Genomic DNA, 25,578 nt, shown 5'->3' with positions numbered 1-25,578 from the left:
TCTCCATCTCTCTGTATCTCTGTCTCTCTCTCCTCCCTCTCTGTCTCTCTGTCTCTCTCTCTGTCTCTCTCTCCTCCCTCTCTCTCTCTCTGTCTCTCTGTCTCTCTGTCTCTCTCTCTGTCTCTCTCTCCTCCCTCTCTCTCTCTCTGTCTCTCTGTCTCTCTCTGTCTCTCTCTGTCACTCTCTCACTCTCTCTCTCCCTCCATCTGTACATGTGATTATGCAGCACATTAGCTATTTGTTTTTAAAGTGGGGTGGGAGTGTGGGGAGGTTTTAATGAAATGAAATGAGAATGTATCAGTAAAGAAAGTCTCCCTCTCTCTCCCTCTCTTTATTTCTCTCTCTCCCTCTCTTTCTCTCTCTCCCTCTTCTCTCTCTCACTCACGCAATGTTTTACTTAAAAACTGCACTGTTGGTTAGGGCCTGTAAGTAAGCGTTTCACTGTAAGGTGTACTACAACTGTTGTATTCGGCGCAGGTGACAAATACGATTTGATTTGATTTGACTTTCACTCTCTCTCTCCTCTTGTCCCTTTACATCAGGGTGGGTTTAATAGTAATTTTGGCTTAAGGGCCACATGGGGATTTTGAAAGAGAGAGACCGTTTTTGGACTGATTTGTTTGTCAAAATCAATTTGCAGGTCCATCATCATTTGTCAAACGATCCATCTGGTTTTAGACATTCAAGTGTAGCCCGAAGTCCTTTTTCAATCTTAAATAATAATTTGTTGAGATGCAAAGATGTTTTTTTTTTGCAACCAAGTTTCTTTGTACATTAACATGCACTATAATATGTAAGTGTGATACAGCGAGAGAGCGAGTGTGTGACCTTACTTAAGGTTAGTGCGTGTCTGAGGGGTTTGCTCTGTGTCTTCTGTCAGAACAGGAGATGTGTTGTTAGAACTAGCAGGATGTTGATGTGATTCTAGTCTGTCAGAACAGGAGATGTGTTGTTAGAACTAGCAGGATGTTGATGTGATTCTAGTCTGTCAGAACAGGAGATGTGTTGTTAGAACTAGCAGGATGTTGATGTGATTCTAGTCTGTCAGAACAGGAGATGTGTTGTTAGAACTAGCAGGATGTTGATGTGATTCTAGTCTGTCAGAACAGGAGATGTGTTGTTAGAACTAGCAGGATGTTGATGTGATTCTAGTCTGTCAGAACAGGAGATGTGTTGTTAGAACTAGCAGGATGTTGATGTGATTCTAGTCTGCAGCGGGTGGGAGCTAGCAGGTGGAGGACGTCGCGGGGGGGCAGGGCTGAGGCTTTTAGGACACAACCACTAGTGTAGAGAGGACGATATGGGCTGGTTGCTGTTCTGCAGTACCATATCATTTCCTCATCTCTTCTCCTCACGTCATCTGAATTCACTCCTCCTCCTCCTCAACAGTGACTAATCCAAGCCAGAAGCAGGTAGAAAAGAGCAGATGCTCTGAGCTATCCTACCAGGACCAAGCTACTACTACTGTCACAGTGTTACTGGCTAGCTCAGGTACTCTCAACATTCTCTGATCTATGTACAGGTAATGTACTATGTTACAGATGGAGCTGCTCTCTTATGTCATGTTAACTTATGTCACTTAAAAGTTGTGTTATGTTTTGTCATGTTATGCAATGTCATTTTAAATTAAGTTATGTTAAATGCATAATGTACGATTCTAGCGCAATGACTGGAAGTCTACAGGTACATTAGCAATGCTACCGTACCTGGAGACTTCCAGTCATTGTGCTAATGCTAGATAGCATTTGCTCGTGAAACAACCACTACCTTCCTTCATAATGCACACAGAGACGTTAAAATGGTATTCATGATCCCTTTAACACTATTAAAGGTTATTAAATGTAAAGCTATGTTGTTATGTAATATAATATCATTGTTTCCTCTGTAGATCGGTTGGTAGGATGTCTCTGCTGCTTTGTTGGGCAGTGATGGCTCTGCACCTCGCAACTGGCAAATATAAAAGTTGAAACTTGAAATGAAACAGTGTGTGTGTAAATAGTTTAATTCAATGATAAAGAACACCCTCTGTGTTCTGTAATTAAAAAACCATGTAACCTTTATTTAACTAGGCAGGTCAGGTAACTCTTTATCCACAATATAGCAGGTGGTGTAAAGCCATAACACATACGTTTTTCCAGTATCAGACTTTGATTGATAATGTCAAAGGCCACACTGAAGTCTAACAAAACAGCTCCCACAATCTTTTTATCATGATTTTCACTCAGCCAATCATCAACCATTTTTGTAAGCGTCGTACATGTTCAATGTCCACCTCTATAAGCATGCTGAAAGTCTGTTGTCAATTTGTTAACTGTAAAATTGCATTGTATCTGGTCAAACACAACTCTAAATGCTATAAAGTATTTGAGGTGCTACTTGGTCTAGCTTAGTTTGCACTTTTGGGATTATTCCATTAATTGCTTTAATGTACCAGGTAAACTAAGTCAACCACAGCTCTTTAACAGTACATACTGTCGGTGTGTGTAGTTGTTGTTCCAGGGGTGGATGCTGCCTCGGGGGTGGTGAACACTACAGAGGAGGAGGTGGAAGGGGTGGACTCCCAGTCACCATGCCCAGCCGGGTGGCATCAGAATGAGCATCGCTGCTTCTCCTTCTACCCCGTCTGGGCCACCTGGGCCACTGCAGAGGTAACACTTGTAACAGGGAGAGACAATTATTAATTACTACTACTATTTCACAACCATTGATACTTCAAGACTAGCAAGCACACATTTACTTCAGGAAATGTCAATTTCTAGCCTGCATTGATCTTTGCTCCCTGAGGTAATGCCTGGGCTTTAGCTCAGCGGGCTAACAGTGTTTTCTGGGTGTCCCTCTAGTCGTACTGCTCCCAGCACAGAGGGAACTTGGTGTCGGTTCACAGCCCTGGTCAACAGATGTTTGTCCAGGATCTGGTCAGGAGACACACATACCAGCCGGTCTGGATAGGAGGCTACGACGCAGCTCAGGTAAACTGGGTCAATAATTCATTAGTCAGTCAGTCTGTCAATCAATCTGTCAAATGTCTACAGGTTTAAAAACAAAAAGAAGTGGTTTCAATCAATTAATCAACCAATCAATGTTTTTCTGTGATAAGGAGGGGATGTGGCTGTGGAGTGACGGCTCAGCTGTTGACGATGTTTACTGGGAGGAGGATGAGCCCAGTAACTCTGGACAGGGGGAGAACTGTATGGAGCTACACACTGGAGGTACACACACACACACACACACACACACACACACACACACACACACACACACACACACACACACACACACACACACACACACACACACACACGCACACACACTCTGAGCACATTGAAATAACTGAAGTGTGATTTGTTGTTGCCTTGACAACAGGTGGGCAGGGCTGGAATGACGTGTCCTGTGGAGAGCTGAGGTTCTATGTGTGTTCTATGGAGACAAGGTAGCAGGATAACACTGTCTTGTATCTGGACATGTTCTTACAGAGACCATATTAACACTAAATTACATTCATGTATTTTTTTTCATTTTCTTTTAGATCTGGTTTAGCAGCATTACCAAGTCAGAAAAAAGCACATGAGAGAGGTAGGAATTGTTTTGTCCCATTGCCTAGGCTTGACAGATGAAGAGATCAAGAAGTTTCTGATGTCTGATAGTGGTTAGTTACAGGTGCAGCTCCTTGTTGAATGGCACTCTGACATTAAGAAGATGACAGCTGTCTGATGATTAATGACACTTGTGAACGCATTTCCCTTTAAAACGTGTTGACCGGTCTGGAATTGTTTTTAAACTATTAAGCTTTTTTTCCTCCTAGAAAATCTCTTCCTCTTTAATGGGATATCTTCAACATTATAAAGCTCCCTTTATTTAAATCTCCCATTTTAAATCTGACTTCCAACATTCTGTTCACTCAAAACAATGTGACTTTGACACTAATCAGCTATTTTGACCCCTTTCCCAGAAGCTTCGACAAAAACGTAGAGCATATTATTAGTCTACTCTGCTATTCAAATCTAAAATTAGAACAGAAATAACTTTTACCAGTCAAACTATACAGCTGTTTTGGTAACTGCATCAACTAGTTTAATGTAGCTAACTTCCTACTGTTGAATTAACTGCTATAGAACTAGTTTAATGTAGCTAACTTCCTACTGTTGAATTAACTGCTATAGAACTAGTTTAATGTAGCTAACTTCCCACTGTTGAATTAACTGCTATAGAACTAGTTTAATGTAGCTAACTTCCTACTGTTGAATTAACTGCTATAGAACTAGTTTAATGTCGCTAACTTCCCACTGTTGAATTAACTGCTATAGAACTAGTTTAATGTAGCTAACTTCCCACTGTTGAATTAACTGCTATAGAACTAGTTTAATGTAGCTAACTTCCTACTGTTGAATCAACTGCTATAGAACTAGTTTAATGTAGCTAACTTCCTACTGTTGAATTAACTGCTATAGAACTAGTTTAATGTAGCTAACTTCCCACTGTTGAATTAACTGCATCAACTAGTTTAATGTAGCTAACTTCCCACTGTTGAATTAACTGCTATAGAACTAGTTTAATGTAGCTAACTTCCCACTGTTGAATTAACTGCTATAGAACTAGTTTAATGTAGCTAACTTCCCACTGTTGAATTAACTGCTATAGAACTAGTTTAATGTAGCTAACTTCCCACTGTTGAATTAACTGCTATAGAACTAGTTTAATGTAGCTAACTTCCCACTGTTGAATTAACTGCTATAGAACTAGTTTAATGTAGCTAACTTCCCACTGTTGAATTAACTGCTATATAACTAGTTTAATGTAGCTAACTTCCCACTGTTGAATTAACTGCATCAACTAGTTTAATGTAGCTAACTTCCCACTGTTGAATTAACTGCTATAGAACTAGTTTAATGTAGCTAACTTCCCACTGTTGAATTAACTGCTATAGAACTAGTTTAATGTAGCTAACATCCCACTGTTGAATTAACTGCTATAGAACTAGTTTAATGTAGCTAACTTCCTACTGTTGAATTAACTGCTATAGAACTAGTTTAATGTAGCTAACTTCCCACTGTTGAACTAACTGCTATAGAACTAGTTTAATGTAGCTAACTTCCCACTGTTGAATTAACTGCTATAGAACTAGTTTAATGTAGCTAACTTCCCACTGTTGAATTAACTGCTATATAACTAGTTTAATGTAGCTAACTTCCCACTGTTGAATTAACTGCTATAGAACTAGTTTAATGTAGCTAACTTCCCACTGTTGAATTAACTGCTATAGAACTAGTTTAATGTAGCTAACTTCCCACTGTTGAATTAACTGCTATAGAACTAGTTTAATGTAGCTAACTTCCTACTGTTGAATTAACTGCTATAGAACTAGTTTAATGTAGCTAACTTCCCACTGTTGAATTAACTGCTATAGAACTAGTTTAATGTAGCTAACTTCCCACTGTTGAATTAACTGCTATATAACTAGTTTAATGTAGCTAACTTCCCACTGTTGAATTAACTGCTATAGAACTAGTTTAATGTAGCTAACTTCCTACTGTTGAATTAACTGCATCAACTAGTTTAATGTAGCTAACTTCCTACTGTTGAATTAACTGCTATAGAACTAGTTTAATGTAGCTAACTTCCCACTGTTGAATTAACTGCTATAGAACTAGTTTAATGTAGCTAACTTCCCACTGTTGAATTAACTGCTATATAACTAGTTTAATGTAGCTAACTTCCTACTGTTGAATTAACTGCTATATAACTAGTTTAATGTAGCTAACTTCCCACTGTTGAATTAACTGCTATAGAACTAGTTTAATGTAGCTAACTTCCCACTGTTGAATTAACTGCTATAGAACTAGTTTAATGTAGCTAACTTCCCACTGTTGAATTAACTGCTATATAACTAGTTTAATGTAGCTAACTTCCCACTGTTGAATTAACTGCTATAGAACTAGTTTAATGTAGCTAACTTCCCACTGTTGAATTAACTGCTATAGAACTAGTTTAATGTAGCTAACTTCCCACTGTTGAATTAACTGCTATAGAACTAGTTTAATGTAGCTAACTTCCCACTGTTGAATTAACTGCTATAGAACTAGTTTAATGTAGCTAACTTCCCACTGTTGAATTAACTGCATCAACTAGTTTAATGTAGCTAACTTCCCACTGTTGAATTAACTGCTATAGAACTAGTTTAATGTAGCTAACTTCCCACTGTTGAATTAACTGCATCAACTAGTTTAATGTAGCTAACTTCCCACTGTTGAATTAACTGCTATATAACTAGTTTAATGTAGCTAACTTCCCACTGTTGAATTAACTGCTATAGAACTAGTTTAATGTAGCTAACTTCCCACTGTTGAATTAACTGCTATAGAACTAGTTTAATGTAGCTAACTTCCCACTGTTGAATTAACTGCTATAGAACTAGTTTAATGTAGCTAACTTCCCACTGTTGAATTAACTGCTATAGAACTAGTTTAATGTAGCTAACTTCCTACTGTTGAATTAACTGCTATATAACTAGTTTAATGTAGCTAACTTCCCACTGTTGAATTAACTGCTATAGAACTAGTTTAATGTAGCTAACTTCCCACTGTTGAATTAACTGCTATAGAACTAGTTTAATGTAGCTAACTTCCTACTGTTGAATTAACTGCTATAGAACTAGTTTAATGTAGCTAACTTCCCACTGTTGAATTAACTGCATCAACTAGTTTAATGTAGCTAACTTCCCACTGTTGAATTAACTGCTATAGAACTAGTTTAATGTAGCTAACTTCCCACTGTTGAATTAACTGCTATATAACTAGTTTAATGTAGCTAACTTCCCACTGTTGAATTAACTGCATCAACTAGTTTAATGTAGCTAACTTCCCACTGTTGAATTAACTGCTATAGAACTAGTTTAATGTAGCTAACTTCCCACTGTTGAATTAACTGCTATAGAACTAGTTTAATGTAGCTAACTTCCCACTGTTGAATTAACTGCTATAGAACTAGTTTAATGTAGCTAACTTCCCACTGTTGAATTAACTGCATCAACTAGTTTAATGTAGCTAACTTCCCACTGTTGAATTAACTGCATCAACTAGTTTAATGTAGCTAACTTCCCACTGTTGAATTAACTGCTATAGAACTAGTTTAATGTAGCTAACTTCCCACTGTTGAATTAACTGCTATAGAACTAGTTTAATGTAGCTAACTTCCTACTGTTGAATTAACTGCTATAGAACTAGTTTAATGTAGCTAACTTCCCACTGTTGAATTAACTGCTATATAACTAGTTTAATGTAGCTAACTTCCCACTGTTGAATTAACTGCTATATAACTAGTTTAATGTAGCTAACATCCCACTGTTGAATTAACTGCTATAGAACTAGTTTAATGTAGCTAACTTCCCACTGTTGAATTAACTGCTATATAACTAGTTTAATGTAGCTAACTTCCCACTGTTGAATTAACTGCTATAGAACTAGTTTAATGTAGCTAACTTCCTACTGTTGAATTAACTGCTATAGAACTAGTTTAATGTAGCTAACTTCCCACTGTTGAATTAACTGCTATATAACTAGTTTAATGTAGCTAACTTCCCACTGTTGAATTAACTGCTATAGAACTAGTTTAATGTAGCTAACTTCCTACTGTTGAATTAACTGCTATAGAACTAGTTTAATGTAGCTAACTTCCTACTGTTGAATTAACTGCTATAGAACTAGTTCAATGTAGCTAACTTCCCACTGCTGAATTAACTGCTATAGAACTAGTTTAATGTAGCTAACTTCCTACTGTTGAATTAACTGCTATAGAACTAGTTTAATGTAGCTAACTTCCCACTGTTGAATTAACTGCTATAGAACTAGTTTAATGTAGCTAACATCCCACTGTTGAATTAACTGCTATAGAACTAGTTTAATGTAGCTAACTTCCCACTGTTGAATTAACTGCTATAGAACTAGTTTAATGTAGCTAACTTCCCACTGTTGAATTAACTGCTATAGAACTAGTTTAATGTAGCTAACTTCCCACTGTTGAATTAACTGCTATAGAACTAGTTTAATGTAGCTAACTTCCCACTGTTGAATTAACTGCTATAGAACTAGTTTAATGTAGCTAACTTCCCACTGTTGAATTAACTGCTATAGAACTAGTTTAATGTAGCTAACTTCCCACTGTTGAATTAACTGCTATAGAACTAGTTTAATGTAGCTAACTTCCCACTGTTGAATTAACTGCTATAGAACTAGTTTAATGTAGCTAACTTCCTACTGTTGAATTAACTGCATCAACTAGTTTAATGTAGCTAACTTCCCACTGTTGAACTAACTGCTATAGAACTAGTTTAATGTAGCTAACTTCCCACTGTTGAATTAACTGCTATAGAACTAGTTTAATGTAGCTAACTTCCCACTGTTGAATTAACTGCTATAGAACTAGTTTAATGTAGCTAACTTCCTACTGTTGAATTAACTGCTATAGAACTAGTTTAATGTAGCTAACTTCCCACTGTTGAATTAACTGCATCAACTAGTTTAATGTAGCTAACTTCCCACTGTTGAATTAACTGCTATAGAACTAGTTTAATGTAGCTAACTTCCTACTGTTGAATTAACTGCTATAGAACTAGTTTAATGTAGCTAACTTCCTACTGTTGAATTAACTGCTATAGAACTAGTTTAATGTAGCTAACTTCCCACTGTTGAATTAACTGCTATAGAACTAGTTTAATGTAGCTAACTTCCCACTGTTGAATTAACTGCTATAGAACTAGTTTAATGTAGCTAACTTCCCACTGTTGAATTAACTGCTATAGAACTAGTTTAATGTAGCTAACTTCCCACTGTTGAATTAACTGCTATAGAACTAGTTTAATGTAGCTAACTTCCCACTGTTGAATTAACTGCTATAGAACTAGTTTAATGTAGCTAACTTCCCACTGTTGAATTAACTGCTATAGAACTAGTTTAATGTAGCTAACTTCCCACTGTTGAATTAACTGCTATAGAACTTTTAGAATGTTCTAATTAAGACTGATTATGCATTATGCTAATTTTAACATCTCTAACCCACTTACCTGTGGTAGCAGTTCTACAGGAAGAGAGAGACTGCAGATTCTTTCAAACAACAATTTTATAAGATTTGCAAAAATGAAGCAATCAACCATCACCAAGAATTGTTCAGTTGAAAACTTAACAAACGTAGTCGGGTCTCTGCTTTTATAGAAGAATACATCATTCTTGTGTCCGTGGCAGTTAGCAGATAGTGTGTAAAAGGTCATTAGTTGTCTGTGCAGATTGAAGATAGCACGAGGTTGATAGTCCGAGGGCTCAACCGTCTAACTGCATTCAGAACAACAACAAAAAATGAAATAAAATATAATGTTATTGGTCACATACATGTGTTTAGCAGATGTTATTGTGGGTGTAGCGAAATGCGTGTGCTTCTTGTTCCGACAGTACAGCAATATCTAACATTTATCTACCACTACTATCTACCAATATCTAACAAGTAATATCTAACATTTATCTACCACTACTAATATCGACCATTATCTACCAATATCTAACAAGTAATATCTAACATTTATCTACCACTACTAATATATACCAATATCTAACATTTATCTACCAATATCTAACACGTAATATCTAACATTTATCTACCACTACTAATATCTACCAATATCTAACAAGTAATATCTAACATTTATCTACTACTACTAATATCTAACATTTATCTACTACTACTAATATCTAACATTTATCTACCACTACTAATATCTAACAAGTAATATCTAACATTTATCTACTAATATCTATCTACTCGTACTACCCACTGAACGCTACTATCAACTATTTCTTCAACAGTCACTCCCTCTACTAAACCAGCCAAATAAAATGTAACACTAACAAACTTCTAAACTACTTCCATTAGATGCACCATATCCCTGTGGATCAGTTGGTAGAGCATGGTGTTTGCAATGGTGTTTGCAACGCCAGGGTTGTGGGTTCGATTCCCATGGGGGGCCAATACAGGAAATAAAGAAATAAAAATGTATGAAATGAAATGTATGCATTCACTACTGTAAGTTGCTCTGGATAAGAGCATCTGCTAAATGACGTAACTTTAATCATATTTCCTCCCTAAATAATATCCTAAAACTTTTCTAATTCCTTATGAGTGGAAGTGTAGTAGTCTGACTATAGTTGTTAGTGATGAAATATGTGACCTAACTGCCCCACACTCCAAAGTAATAAGATTCACATAGTAGTCCATCAAAGTAAACAGACCAGATATTGGTGTATTTGTTATTATTTTTGACTATATTTCATTACTTTGCTTAAATAAAGCGTTTTAACATTTGTTCCACTGCCACAACAATACTTGTTGAGTTAAAGCAACCCCACAGGTTACCTTCATGGAAAATGACTATCTAGTTACTTATTTTCTTACTCACATTGGTGCTATTTTCACAAGTATGTGTGGAATTTTCAGAACTCTTAGTACAAAACTCCAAACTGGTAACAGTTGCAATGCAGCCAGTCTTCTATTCAAAACCTTTTTATAGAGCATCCATTTTTGTTTGGAGACATCTCTCACCACACAACCATTGATCCAAAATATATGTTTACAGTAAAATACAATGAGAACATTGATTTAATCACCAAAACATAATGACATTTTCTCAACTTAGGGAGTAAACATTATTTATAATAATGTCACATGGCGAAAATCAAATCTCTCTGAAATGAAAATGGATGGCCCTCCCTTCAGCAAAATATATTTTCCGCTTGAAAATAAAAAAAACTGAGGCAAGCTATTTCACCCCCTGGAGTTGATTGACGCACCGGTCCATCAATTGAAGTTACATAACAAAAAAAATCACATCAAACACTCTGGCTTTCTTAAAGCATTCTATTCATCAGCAAGCTGACCAGACTGTTGTAGATAGTGGCAGAGCCTGTTATTTAGAATGCAGCAATACAATTTACACACAGTGCTAATGGGACCAATCCCTCTATGGTTCAATGTGATTTTAGGGTCCTTTTTGGAGGATTTTTGGAACGGCTTGATTATGGATTTGTACTAAACAGAAGGAATAATGCCTGTCTCAAAACACGCCTGGAAGAGTTCAAATAGTATATGGAATAGTCTTTGGGAAATTAAGACATAAATGTATTGTTCCGATATCATTACAACATAGGTGTACTGTAATCAGATGATACAAATTAAATGAATGAATGAAAGAAACAAGGTTTAGCAGGCGTTAGTTAGCATCAAGCCTGTCTGGAGCATTTGGCCATAGGTTCTCATCCACATCACAGTAAATGCACCTGGTGAAAAACATTTTTGGAATTGCAAATAGAAGCCTGATATAGTTTTTATTATTTTCTACATTGTAGAATAATAGTGAAGACATCAAAACTATGAAGTAACACATATGGAATCATGTAGTAAGCAAAAAAGTATTAAGCAAATCCAAATATATTTTAGATTCTTCTAAGTAGCCACCCTTTGCATTGATGACAGCTTTGCAAACTCTTGGAATTCTCTTAACCAGCTTCACCTGGAATGCTTTTCCAACATTCTTGAAGGAGTTCCCACATGTGCTGGGCACTTGTCTGCTTTTCCTTAAATCTGCGGTCCAACTCATCCCAAATCATCTCAATTGGGTTGAGGTCAGGTAATTGTGGAGGCCAGGTTATCTGATGCAGCACTCTATCACTCTCCTTCTTGGTCAAATAGCCCTTACACAGCCTGGAGGTGTGTTGGGTCATTATTGTCCCACTAAGTTCACACCAGGGATGGAGCATCGCTGCAGAATTATATGGTAGCCATGCTGGTTGAGTTTGCCTTGAATTCAAAATAAATCACTGACAGTGTCACCAGCAAAGCAACCCCACACCATCACACCTCCTCCTTCATGGTGGGAACCACACATGCGGAGATCATCCATTCACCTACTCTGCGTCTCAGATACAAGGCGGTTGGAATCAAAAATTGGGGCTCATCAGAACAAACAACAGATTTCCACCGGTCTAATGTCCATTGCTCGTGTTTCTTGGCCCAAGCAAGTCTCTTCTTATTGGTGTCCTTTAGTAGTGGTTTCTTTGCAGCAATTCGTCCATGGAGGCCTGATTCACTCAGTCTCCTCTGAACAGTTGATGTTGAGATGTGTCTGTTACTTGAGCTCTGTGAAACATTTATTTGGGCTGCAATTTCTGAGGCTGGTAACTCTAATGAACTTATCCTCTGCAGCAGAGGTAACTCTGGGTCTTCCTTTCCTGTGGCGGTCCTCATGAGAGCCAGTTTCATCACAGAGCTTGATGCTTTTTGCGACTGCACTTGAAGAAACTTTCAAAGTTCTTGAAATGTTCCACATTGACTGACCTTCATGTCTTAAAGTAATGACTGACTGTCGTTTTTCTTTGCTTATTTGAGCTGTTCTTTCCATAATATGGACTTGGTCTTTTACCAAATAGGGCTATCTTCTGTATAGCAGCCCTACCTTGTCACAACACAACTGATTGGCTCAAACGCATTAAAAAGGAAAGACATTCCACAAATTAACGTTTAACATGGCACACCTGTTAATTATAATGCATTCCAGGTGACTACCTCATGAAGCTGAATGCCAAGAGTGTGCAAAACTGTCATCAAGACAAAGGGTGGCTACTTTGAAGAATCTCAAATATCAAATATATTTTGATTTGTTTAACACTTTTTTGGTTACTACATGATTCAATATGTGTTATTTCTTAGTTTAGATGTTTTCACTATTATTATACAATGTGTAAAATAGTAAAAATAAAGAAAATCCCTGGAATGAGTAGGTGTGTCTAAACTTTTGACTGGTACTGTAGTTCTGGATTGATATCATTAAATGTATTTCATTGTATTTATGTATCGTGTCTTGTGTGGCTTAATTAGTATGAGCATGGCACTAGCAACACCAGAGTTGTGGGTTTTGATTCCCACTGGGGTCACATACCAAAACTTTGGATAAAGCACCTGCTACATGAATGGCATATATTAGAGTGATAGTAAAATGTATTTTAACAAATGAGAAGAGAATCATATCTTAAGTAAAGTGAGGGTTGCATTGTGAAAAGCAATTTCTTTATATGAACATGTATTGCAATGTGAAACATGTATTTCTAGATGAAACACTACGTTTTGGTGAAAAAGTGTCTGTATGATTTTGTGTGTTGTAATAGTCAATTGAAAATGTACTCAGAGTTTTGAAACAACTGTCTTTTTGATGATCTGTTTTGGATTTTGTACTAATCGTTGCTAAAATGTACCACATACTTGTGAAAACTGCACCAAAGCAATACAAACAAAAATATATATATTTCTCTCTCTCTCTCCCCTCCCTCCCCCAGAGCTGGTTGAAGAGGTGAGTATTTATGACGTCCTGTGGGAGACCAGTGAGAGAGTAGCAGATGAGACCCTCGACACCGCCTTCCTCAGAGGGATGTATTCCAGACGTCTGCCTGCCCACTGCTATGCTGACTTCTGCCACCAGGAGCTGCTATACCTGGACAGAGTCATCACCATGCTGCAGGTGACAAGAAAATAAATTTAATAGAACGAATATCATAAAGTTTTACTTACTATGACTGTGATACGTGGTTGTCATCGCTAGCTATCTTAAGATAAGTTGCTCTGTGTGTGTAAATGTGTGTATGCGTGTGTGCGAGCCAGGTGCTGATCAGAACAGTCCAGGGTCCTCCAGACATCATGCAGTTTCTCCAGAGAACACATCAACGCTACCAGGAGTCTCTGAAGGAGGCCCAGAACCAAACTCCACCACACCTGGTAAGAAGCTGTTATAACAATCACCCTTAATATATAATTTAAGATAATATATCTAATTATACAATTTAAAATAATATATCTAATTATACATTTTAAGATAATATATCTAAATATACAATTTAAGAAAATATATCTTAATATACAATTTAAGATAATATATATTAAAAAAATAATTTAAGAGGACTTAAAAGCAACTGGAACGTAGATGATTTATCAATTTAATAAACCTACCATAAATGTTTTCAATGACCCTTATTTAACCTTTTTTGTTTTGGTTAAATTCAAGTTTAATTTTGGTTACCCAAGTTTTGGTGTATGTAGACACACCGCCAAAAGGTAAATCAATAATATCTTCTATCTTTTCCCTTTTTGACTCCCTTTAGATCATTCAGTTCAGTTCATAGTCTTTTAGCGTTACAATTATATTTCCCTAAATTGGAATTTAGTTTGTTTATAGCTAGGTTTCCAGCCAATTGGTGACAGATTTTCATGGGAATATTATAAAATCTTCATATAATCAATATGCCATTTCAGAGATTCCTTTAAGAAAATTTGGTGCCGGACAACATGATAGGGAAGATTTTAATTTACCAGATATTTGAGAAACCCATATGCATTCAGATCCAACCTGGTGCTGCCAGAGGGATGTTGGCCAAATGAGCCACATTTACGTTGTAACGGCTGTCTACGGAAGAAGTGGACCAAAATGCGGCGGAGTTAGGGTTCGTCATTTTTAATGTTACGAACACTATGCAATTAACAAAACAACAAAACTGACAGCCAACACAGTCCTGTCAGGTGCAACAACAGTGACAAGCACAATTACCCACACCACACAACGGAAACGTAGGCAACTTATGTGTGACTCCCAATCAACCACAACCCTCTACAGCTGTGCTTGATTGGAAGTCACACGGCCAAAATTAAATGAAACAATAAAACACTCACTCCCTTCTGCCACGTCCTGACCCAACTACACCCTCTACTGGTCAGGACGTGACAGTACCCCCCCCCTCAAGGTGCAGACCCCGGGATGCACCTAAAAAAAGGAAAACACAAAAAAAATCCCCAACAAAAAGGAACACCTAAACAATAAGGGAGGGAAGGGAGGGTGGCTGCCGTCACCGACGGCACTGTGCTACACCCTCCCTCCCCAACCCACCTATCCTGGAGGTGGCTCAGGTGCAGGACGTGGACCTCGCTCCACCTTCGGCGTCGCCCACTCTGTTGGCGCCGATCGCTGCGCCGGGCAGACGGGCCACTCGGGCTGACCCTGGCAGACGGACCACTCGGGCTGGGCCGGAAGGCATGCGGGCCACTCGGGCTGGGCCGGAAGGCATGCGGGCCACTCGGGCTGGACCGGAGGGCAGGAGGACCACTCGGGCTGATCCTGACAGGCCGGGCACCCTGGCAGATCAGGGCAGGCGGGCAACTCTGGCAGAACAGGGCAGTCCGGCCACTCTGGCAGAACAGGGCAGTCCGGCCACTCTGGCAGAACAGGGCAGTCCGGCCACTCTGGCAGAACAGGGCAGTCCGGCCACTCTGGCAGAACAGGGCAGTCCGGCCACTCTGGCAGAACAGGGCAGTCCGGCCACTCTGGCAGAACAGGGCAGTCCGGCCACTCTGGCAGAACAGGGCAGTCCGGCCACTCTGGCAGAACAGGGCAGTCCGGCCACTCTGGCAGAACAGGGCAGTCTGGCCACTCCGACGACTGTTGACTGGCGGGCAGCTCCGACGACTGTTGACTGGCGGGCAGCTCCGACTCAGGATTCACCAGGCTGGGGAGACATAACGGAGGCCTGGCTTGAGGAGGTGGCACAGGAGAGACCAGGGTGGAGAGACCCACTGGAGGACCGGTCCGTGGAGGAGACACGGGCTTGACCAGGATAGGGAGATCCACTGGAGGACTGTCCGTGGAGGAGACACGGGCTTGACCAGGATAGGGAGACCCACTGGAGGACTGGTCTGTGGAGGAGACACGGGTTTGACCAGGATAGGGAGACCCACTGGAGGACTGGTCCGTGGAGGAAACACGGGCTTGACCAGGATAGGGAGACCCACTGGAGTACTGGTCCGTGGAGGAGGCACGGGCTTGACCAGGATAGGAAGACATGCAGGAGGCTTGGTTCTGGGCGTAGGTACAGGATGTGCAGGGCTGGGAAGACATGCAGGAGGCCTGTTTCTGGGCGCAGGCACAGTCTTTACCAGACAACCAGCACGCACCTCAGGACGAGTATGGAGAGCTGCCTCAGGTGACATCATACCCACGACACGCTCATTAGGGCGAATACCGTACTTTATGCACCACACTAGCAGCTCTCTCATCTCTCTCTCTCCTAATTTTCCCATTAACCCCGTCACAGTCTCTGTCTCATATCCCTCGCTCACCTCCAATGTCATCCCGACTGGCTCTGGTTCCGACCTCAGCTCCACCGACTGTCCCATGTGCCCCCCCCAAAAAAAATTATTGGGGCTGCCTCTCGCGCTTCCTAGCCAACCGTGTTCCAGCGTAACATTCCCGATGGTTCCTCTGTCCAGCTGCCTCCACTCTCCTGAGTGCCTCCACCTGTTCCCATGGGAGGCGATCCCTTCCGGCCAGGATCTCTTCCCAGGTGAAGGCTCCCTTGCCGTCCAGGACGTCCTCCCATGTCCATTGTTCCCTTTTTCTCTCCTGTGGCTTCCTCCTCTTCTGCTGCTTGGTCCTTTGGTGGGTGGTTCTGTAACGGCTGTCTATGGAAGAAGTGGACCAAAATGCGGCGGAGTTAGGGTTCGTCATTTTTAATGTTACGAACACCATACAATTCACAAAACAACAAAACTGACAGCCAACACAGTCCTGTCAGGTGCAACAACAGTGACAAGCACAATTACCCACACCACACAACGGAAACGTAGGCAACTTATGTGTGACTCCCAATCAACCACAACCCTCTACAGCTGTGCTTGATTGGAAGTCACACGGCCAAAATTAAATGAAACAATAAAACACTCACTCCCTTCTGCCACGTCCTGACCCAACTACACCCTCTACTGGTCAGGACGTGACATACGTGCCCTAAAAAACTGCTATAATAAATTACAAAACACTATTACATTTGTTTCCATGTGTAGTATACACAAAACTTTATAGACATTTTCTTTATTGGTCTTTAGGCTACTTCCCTAAAACAACAATTGTCCACTATAGGACAATTGCATACTGCAGTTGAAGTTGGAAGTTTACATACGCCACCAAGGTTGGAGTCATTAAAACTCATTTTTCAACCACTCCACAAATTTCTTGTTAACAAACTATAGTTTTGGCAAATTGGTAAGGACATCTACTTTGTACATGACACAATTAATTTTTCCAACAATTGTTTACAGACAGATTATTTCACTTATAATTCACTGTATCACAATTCCAGTGGGTCAGAAGTTTACATACACTAAGTCAGTCCTTCTCATATAGTGGGGCGCGCCCCCTGGAGGACCTCGAGGCGATGCCAGGGGGGGAACATGCTTTTTTTTGCCGCAGGGAGTAGGGTTTTTTTGCACCGAACAAGAGCACGCAGCACAGAGCAGGAGATATGAAGTGCAGATAACAAACCCTTAAGAGACACCATGGAAAAATATTTAACAGGGATGAAAAGAAAGGCGGAGAGAGACGGAGATAATGAGACAAACGTAAGTCTCCCGAAAGCTAAGACGAGGAAATATGACGAAGCGTATGTAGCGCTTGGCTTCACTGTGACTACGGTGGGAGACGAGGAAAGACCGGTATGTTTACTGTGTCTAAAAATGTTGGTAGCGGACAGCATGAAGCCAAATAAATTAAGGCGTCACTTAAAGACATTTCACCCCAATCACACTGATAAGCCGCTTGAGTTTTTTTCAGCGAAAACGTGCCGAATATTGCCAACAATCGTCCCGCTTTGTGAATGCTACTTCAGTAAACCAGCGAGCACTGTTAGCATCATATAAGGTGGCGTACCAAATTGCTCAGTGCAAAAAACCCCACTCCATAGCAGAGGAGCTGATACTGCCTGCAGCATTAGACATGGTCTCTGTCATGCTGGATGACGCAAGTGCTGCAAAAATAAAAACTATCCCTCTGTCCAATGACACTGTCGCCAGACGTATAAATAACATTGCTAACGATCTTAAAGAACAGCTGGTAGATAAACTCAAAGACAAACGTTTTACCTTACAGTGAAGCAACTGACAGCAACAAAGACTGTTTGTTTATTGCTTATGTACGTTTTGACATGACAAACTCCCGGTGTGAGGATCTACTTTTTTGTAAATATGTCAGAGACAGAGCCACAGCTGAAGAGCTATTCAAAATGCTGGACTGCTATCTGTGAGGAGATGGGAGCTGAACATCAAGCTGTGCTGTTTCACAGTGAAGCAAGGTGGCTGTCACGAGGAAAAGTCTTGTCCCGAGTTTTTGAGCTCAGAGAGCAGATAAGAATGTTTTCGGAGCAGGAACACAAGTATGACCTCGCAGAAAAATGTAGTGATGAGAACTTCCTGCCAAACTGGCCTACCTGAGTGACATATTTGGAAAGCTAAATGAACTAAATCTACTGCTTCAAGGGAAAGATAAACACCTCCCTCAGGTCACAGACAAGATCAGCTCTTTCACTCGAAAGCTTGCAATGTGGGGCAGGCGACTTGATGAAGGAAATACTGATTCATTCGAGAACCTGCATGAATTTGTTGACACTACTGACTATGATGCCACCTCAGTGATTCCAGAAATTAAGGAGCATATTTCATCACTGATGGGATTCTTTAATCTAACCACACTGTCCGATTTCAAAAAGGCTTTACAACGAAAGCAAAACATTAGATTATGTCAGGAGAGTACCCTGCCAAAAATAATCACACAGCCATTTTCAAAGCATGCATATATGTCACAAAAACCAAAACCACAGCTAAATGCAGCACTAACCTTTGATGATCTTCATCAGATGACACTCCTAGGACATTATATTATACAATACATGCATGTTTTGTTCAATCAAGTTCATATTTATATCAAAAAACAGCTTTTTACTTTAGCATGTGATGTTCAGAACTAGCATACCCACCGCAAACTTCCGGTGAATTTACTAAATTACTCACGATTAATGTTCACAAAATACATAACAATTATTTTAAGAATTATAGATACAGAACTCCTTTATGCAATCGCGGTGTCAGATTTTAAAATTGCTTTTAGGCGAAAGCACATTTTGCAATATTCTGAGTAGATAGCCTGGCCATCACGGCTAGCTAATTTGACACCCACCAAGTTTGGCCCTCAACAAACTCAGATTTACTATTAGAAAAAGTGGATTACCTTTGCTGTTCTTCGTCAGAATGCACTCCCAGGACTTCTACTTCAACAACAAATGTTGTTTTGGTTCGAAATATTCCATATTTATATTGAAATAGCTCCGTTTTGTTCGTGCGTTGAGGTCAGTATCCAAAGGGTGACGCGCGGGCATATTTCGTGCCCAAAAAATTCAAAATATTCCATTACCGTACTTCGAAGCATGTCAAACGCTGTTTAAAATCAATTTTTATGCGATTTTTCTCATGAAATAGCGATAATTTTCCAACCGGGCGACGTTGTATTCGTTCAAAGAGAGAAAGAAAAAAATGTAGTCCTCTCGTGCACGCGCGCTCCAGTGTCAGTGTTCCCAGCCTGACCACTCACAAACACTGCTGTTTTTCGCCCAGAGACTGCAGAGCTCTCATTCCACTTTCTGGCGCCTTCATAGAGCCAATTGAAGCCTTAGAAAATGTCACGTTACAGCAGAGATGCTGTATTTTTGATAGAGATGCCCAATAAAGGTCAACAAATTGTCAGACAGGGCACTTCCTGCATGGTATCTTCTCAGGTTTTGGCCTGCCATATGAGTTCTGTTATACTCACAGACACCATTCAAACAGTTTTAGAAAATGTAGAGTGTTTTCTATCCAAATCTACTAATTATATGCATATTCCCATTTCTGGGTAAGAGTAGTAACCAGTTTAAATCGGGTACGTTTTTTATCCGGCCGTGAAAATACTGCCCCCTAGCCCCAACAGGTTAACACTTTTTTGGTTACTACATGATTCCATATGTGTTATTTCATAGTTTTGATGTCTTCTCTATTATTCTACAATGTAGAAAATAGTACAAATAAAGAAAAACCCTTGAACGAGTAGATGTGTCAACTTTTTACTGGTACTGTATGTATAGACATATATTATTTAGATATATATATATACATACATACATACATACATACATACATACATACATACATACATACATACATACATACAGTTGAAGTCGGAGGTTTACATACACCTTAGCTAAATACATTTAAACTCAGTTTTTCACAATTCCTGACATTTAATCCTAATGAAAATTCCCTGTCTTAGGTCAGTTAGGATCACCACTTTATTTTAAGAATGTCAAATGTCACAATAATAGTAAAGAGAATGATTTATTTCAGCTTTTATTTCTCCTCTGAACAGTTGATGTTCTGATGTGTCTGTTATTTGAACTCTGAAGAATTTATTTGGGCTGCAATCTGAGGCTGGTAACTCTAATAAAGTTATCCTCTGCAGCAGAGATATATCTGGGTCTGTAGATAGCTCCACACTGATCTGGTACTGGTACTCCCTGTATATAGATCCATTCTTGTTTATTGTATTTTATTCCTCCTTTTACTTTCATTTCTGTTATTATGTTTTAACTGTGGATCATTGGGAATGCTCTTAAGCATTTCACGGTAAAGTCAACACCAGTTGATTTCAGAGCCTGTAACAAAATAAAATGTAAATTAGATTTTGCTTCTCCTTTTACTCCTCCTCCATATCCTCCTCCTCATTCTTCTCCTCTACTTCCATCTCCTCCTCCTCTTCCTCATCCTCTACCTCCATCTCCTCTTCCTCCTCCTCCTCCTCTTCCTCCTCCTCTACTTCCATCTCCTCCTCCTCTTCCTCCATCTCCTCCCCTCATTCTTCTCCTCTACCTCCATCTCCTCCTCCTCGTCCTGCTCCATATCCTCTTCCTCCTCATTCTTCTCCTCTACCTCCATCTCCTCCTCCTCCTCCTCCTCCTCCACCTGCCTACAGAACCGGTCCTCCATCCAGCCCTCTGCAGCCGTGTTTCAGTACCTTCACACCTTCCATAACCACATAGTAAACTCCCTGTCTCTCTTCCTCCTCCTCCTCCTCCTCCTGCCTACAGAACCTGTCCTCCATCCAGCCCTCTGCAGCCGTGCGTCAGTACCTCCAGAGCTTCCATGACATTGTGAATGAGGAGCCCATCTACTGGCTGGTGTCTCTGCTGCCCAGAGCCCTGCTAAGACCTTTCCTGGCAAAGAACCTGCCCCTGGGAGAGAGGACCAGACCAGGCCCCAGGCCCTGCCTCTACCCCGGGCTAAACCTCTTCCCATGCCCCTGCTACCAGTTGGGGGAAGAAGACATGAAGTCAGACCAGAGGAACCAGAAGGACGAGTCAGGGACATATTACAGGTATATTGAGGATATTATAATGTATTACAACTGATACAATATAATGTATGCTGATTGATATTGATGATATGAGGTATGCTGATTGATATTTATGATATGAGGTATGCTGATTGATATTGATGATATGAGGTATGCTGATTGATATTGATGATATGAGGTATGCTGATTGATATTGATGATATGAGGTATGCTGATTGATATTGATGATATCAGGTATGCTGATTGATATTGATGATATGAGGTATGCTGATTGATATTGATGATATGAGGTATGCTGATTGATATTGATGATATGAGGTATGCTGATTGATATTGATGATATGAGGTATGCTGATTGATATTGATGATATGAGGTATCTTGAGGTTTATAGCCTATGGAAGTTTATAGTGTCTCAAGTCCACGTTGTTGTGTTTAATCTTGTCAAGTGTGGTGATATTGTGGAGTGACTCTTTTCTAACCTGTTTCTCTCTCCAGGCCTCTACTGGAGAAGTACCAGGATGTGATAGATGTCTATAAGGCTGTCAACATCTTCAGAGTCCAGATGATCAACGAGAAGGCTCTATTCACCTCAAGGTGCAGTTAGCCTATCCAAGTCTACAGTTAGCATGATCCTGCTAACTAGGTTTACAGTTAGCCAGATCCTGCTATCTAATTCTACAGTTAGCCTGGTCCTGCTATCTAATTCTACAGTTAGCCTGGTCCTGCTATCTATTTCTACAGTTAGCCTGGTCCTGCTAACTAAGTTTACAGTTAGCCTGGTCCTGCTGACTAAGTTTACAGTTATCCATGTCCTGTTTTCTAAGTCTACAGTTAGCTTGGTCCAGCTAAACAAGTCTTGCCAGGTCTCCCTCTCAAAACAGGCTCTCAACCCTACGGATCTCTTTAGCCTGGGCACCAATCTATTTTGTGATAACATTCTACTCCTTGTCAACATAATTTGGTATATGACATGGAGTACAAGAAGTGTAATCCCAACTAGCGCATTTGGTTTATTGAAAGTTGTGGGAACATGCATGTTTGGTTTACCATTGGTTCTAGGGAGGAAGTCATAACTTTACTGACTGGTAAAACGGAGCGTTTTTTAAACATTCTGAAAACAGAAGTGAAAACTTAGCCTGTTCTGGGAACATTAAGTTTAAGGTTGCAGGGAGGTTTCTGAGAACGTCTTACTATGCTTCCAGGGAGGTTCAGAGAACGTCTAACTATGGCTCCAGGGACGTTTCTGAAAACATCTAACTATGGCTCCAGGGACGTTCTGAGAACGTCTTACTATGATTCCAGGGAGGTTCTGAGAACGTCTTACTATGGTTCCAGGGACGTTCTGAGAACGTCTTACTATGGTTCCAGGGACGTTCTGAGAACGTCTTACTATGCTTACAGAGAGGTTCTGAGAACGTCTAACTATGGCTCCAGGGAGGTTCTGAGAACGTTCCCTGAAAGTTTTCCTGGGAGTTTTTTTTAACGCTCAGAGACAGAATTATAGGTTATTTTTACTTTTTTTTAAACTTCCTTAAAACCTTCACTGAATGTTTCAATAATACTTTTAATAACAGTGTTATCTTTTTTGGCTTAACTTTTTTAAAGTCCAAGCACAAATAGGACAAGGGGCTCAACTTTATGAGCTAGCTGGGATGTTAGCACAAAACAGGTCTGGATTTCAGGCTCTCAGTGAAACACTACAGTAGAACACGTGTATCACATTAACCAGGTGATCTCTGTATTAACCTCTTATGGCTAGGGGGCAGTATTTTCATGGCTGGATAAAAAACGTACCCGATTTAATCTGGTTACTAATCCTACCCAGTAACTAGAATATGCATATACTTATTATATATGGATAGAAAACACCCTAAAGTTTCTAAAACTGTTTGAATGGTGTCTGTGAGTATAACAGAACTCAAATGGCAGGTCAAAACCTGAGAGATTCCTTTACAGGAAGTGGCCTGTCTGACCATTTCTGGAACTTCTTTGCCATCTCTATCTTTTACTAAGGATCTCTGCTCTAACGTGACACTTCCTACGTCGTCCATAGGCGCTCAGAGCCCGGGAAAAACCTGAATGTCGTCATCCCAGCCCCAGGCTGAAACACATTATCGCCTTTCTCAAGTGGCCTATCAAGGTACTCTGGGCTTAGGCGCGTGACCTGGTCGCCCCCGTCTTTGTGATTTTTTTTCCTCTGTTTGCCGAAAAGGAGATTCCCGGTCGGAATATTATCGCTTTTCTACGAGAAAAATTGCATAAAAATTGATTTTAAACAGCGGTTGACATGCTTCGAAGTACGGTAATGTTATATTTAGATTTTTTTGTCACGAATTGCGCCATGCGCACGACCCTTCTTTACCATTTCGGATAGTGTCTGGAACGCACGAACAAAACGCCGCTATTCGGATATAACGATGGATTATTTTGGACCAAACCAACATTTGTTATTGAAGTAGCAGTCCTGGGAGTGCATTCTGACGAAGACAACAAAGGTAATGAAACTTTTGTAATAGTAAATCGGAGTTTGATCAGGGCTAAACTTGGTCGGTGTCTAAATGGCTAGCCGTGATGGCTGGGCTATCTACTGAGAATATTGCAAAATGTGCTTTCACCGAAAAGCTATTTTAAAATCGGACATATCGAGTGCATAGAGGAGTTCTGTATCTATAATTCTTAAAATAATTGTTATTCTTTTTGTGAACGTTTATCGTGAGTAATTTAGTAAATTCACCGGATGTGTGCGGGGGGTATGCTAGTTCTGAACGTCACATGCTAATGTAAAAAGCTGGTTTTTGATATAAATATGAACTTGATTGAACAAAACATGCATGCATTGTATAACATAATGTCCTAGGGTTGTCATCTGATGAAGATCATCAAAGGTTAGTGCTGCATTTAGCTGTGGTTTTGTTTTTTGTGACATTATATGCTACCTTGAAAAATGGGTGTCTGATTATTTCTGGCTTGGTACTCTGCTGACATAATCTAATGTTTTGCTTTCGCTGTAAAGCCTTTTTGAAATCGGACAGTGTGGTTAGATAAAGGAGAGTCTTGTCTTTAAAATGCTGTGAAATAGTCATATGTTTGAAAAATTGAAGTTTTTGTATTTTTGAGGAATTTGTAATTCGCGCCACGCCCATCATTGGATATTGGAGCAGGTGTTCCGCTAGCGGAACGTCTAGATGTAAGAGGTTAATGTTAAATACCTCTGTGATGTTCATCTCTGTATTACTAGCTGGCAGCGTAATATAACTGACGTCATATATAATGTTGTCTCCAGCTGGAGTGTCCTAATACTTTTAATATCAAATAAATTCTATAAATCAATGAATATCTGATGTAATCTAATCCGTCTGTGTAATATTATCCTAGTTGGTTTCCCACTGGTGACGAGGAGGAAGTGGAGGATCAACCCAACCTGTGGTCTGTGGAGTCTGGACCTGACGTTAGCGTGAGTGACGTATTTACTTATGACATGTTTATCTTGTATTGAAATCAGTCGAGGATTGTGTACGACTGATAATGTGACTGTTTTTCTTTTCAACATTTACTTGTATTTTCTAACACACTGACCCTCTCCCAAAACAGTTATTCTTTGCAAAACTCCCAATTTAGACCAGCCCACTGGGCTTAATAATGGACCAGCCCATCTGGCCCCAAACTATCCTATGGCCAGTCAGTATTTGGTTCGTAGTGACTCTATCGAGACAGCTATGTCATGAGAGCCTTTCAGATAAGATGTGTTATCGTTCTTTGGTCTTGTTTGTCCTGTCCCTTAAATCTGTTTGTTTCTGTCTCTCTTCTCTAGGTGAAGTTGTAGCAGTGCAGCTGTAGAATACAGGGAGCTGTGTGTGTTTGGCTGTGTGTGTTGGCTTTCACACTGGGCAGGACTGTTCCTCTTGTCAGACATATTCCAATATGACTCTATGTTTGAAACTTCTCCCAAACAACTACTGTTTAAACTGTATTAATGCAATAACAGAATGAATGAACACATCTAATAATTGTCAACAAAGGAGCTACAATAAAATAAAAAACATTTAGATAATAAAATCAAAGAATGAAACTGTGTGAACTGTAAAACGGTATTTTCTTATGGATATTGCATTATGAATATTACAGTTTGCTGTGCTCTTCCACAATCAGAAGAATTGCTCTGGCTAGCAAATAAACAGATGGTATTGCTTCCAAGAATTGACCAATCAGAAAAAGCTAAGGTTGCCCGACTGGCACTTGGCCAATATTTCAATTCTCCATTGTATAAACTATTGTATTTTTTCTGTGTGCATGT

At 39.9% G+C, this 25,578-nt stretch overlaps 1 protein-coding gene across 1 annotated transcript; it reads left to right on the top strand.

Annotated features, from left to right (window-relative positions):
- The first annotated feature begins 1,370 nt into the window (after window positions 1–1,370).
- On the top strand, window positions 1,371–25,358 carry LOC123743796 (uncharacterized). The gene is made up of 12 exons (XM_082978053.1): window positions 1,371–1,522; window positions 1,889–2,648; window positions 2,841–2,969; window positions 3,098–3,209; window positions 3,364–3,430; window positions 3,527–3,573; window positions 13,368–13,549; window positions 13,690–13,803; window positions 21,018–21,304; window positions 21,780–21,878; window positions 24,660–24,738; window positions 25,096–25,358. The coding sequence occupies exons 3-12, from the start codon at window positions 2,898–2,900 to the stop codon at window positions 25,105–25,107; spliced, it is 1,071 nt and encodes a 356-aa protein (XP_082834179.1). The 5' UTR covers window positions 1,371–1,522; window positions 1,889–2,648; window positions 2,841–2,897; the 3' UTR covers window positions 25,108–25,358.
- Window positions 25,359–25,578: the final 220 nt, after the last annotated feature.

This window comes from Salmo salar, chromosome 07 (genome assembly GCF_965601325.2).
Source record: "Salmo salar chromosome 07, fSalSal1, whole genome shotgun sequence".
Taxonomy (NCBI): Eukaryota; Metazoa; Chordata; class Actinopteri; order Salmoniformes; family Salmonidae; genus Salmo; species Salmo salar.
The sequence above is the reverse complement of the archived record's forward strand: the minus strand, read 5'-3'. Positions and strand labels throughout refer to the sequence as shown.

Excerpts from the sequence above, each read along its gene's own strand:
- LOC123743796 (XM_082978053.1), top strand. The coding sequence starts at position 2,898 with ATGTTTGTCCAGGATCTGGTCAGGAGACACACATACCAGCCGGTCTGG. Across the intron at positions 3,574-13,367 it reads GAAAAAAGCACATGAGAGAG|AGCTGGTTGAAGAGGTGAGT; the intron begins GTAGGAATTGTT and ends TCCCTCCCCCAG. Across the intron at positions 13,804-21,017 it reads ACCAAACTCCACCACACCTG|AACCTGTCCTCCATCCAGCC; the intron begins GTAAGAAGCTGT and ends TCCTGCCTACAG.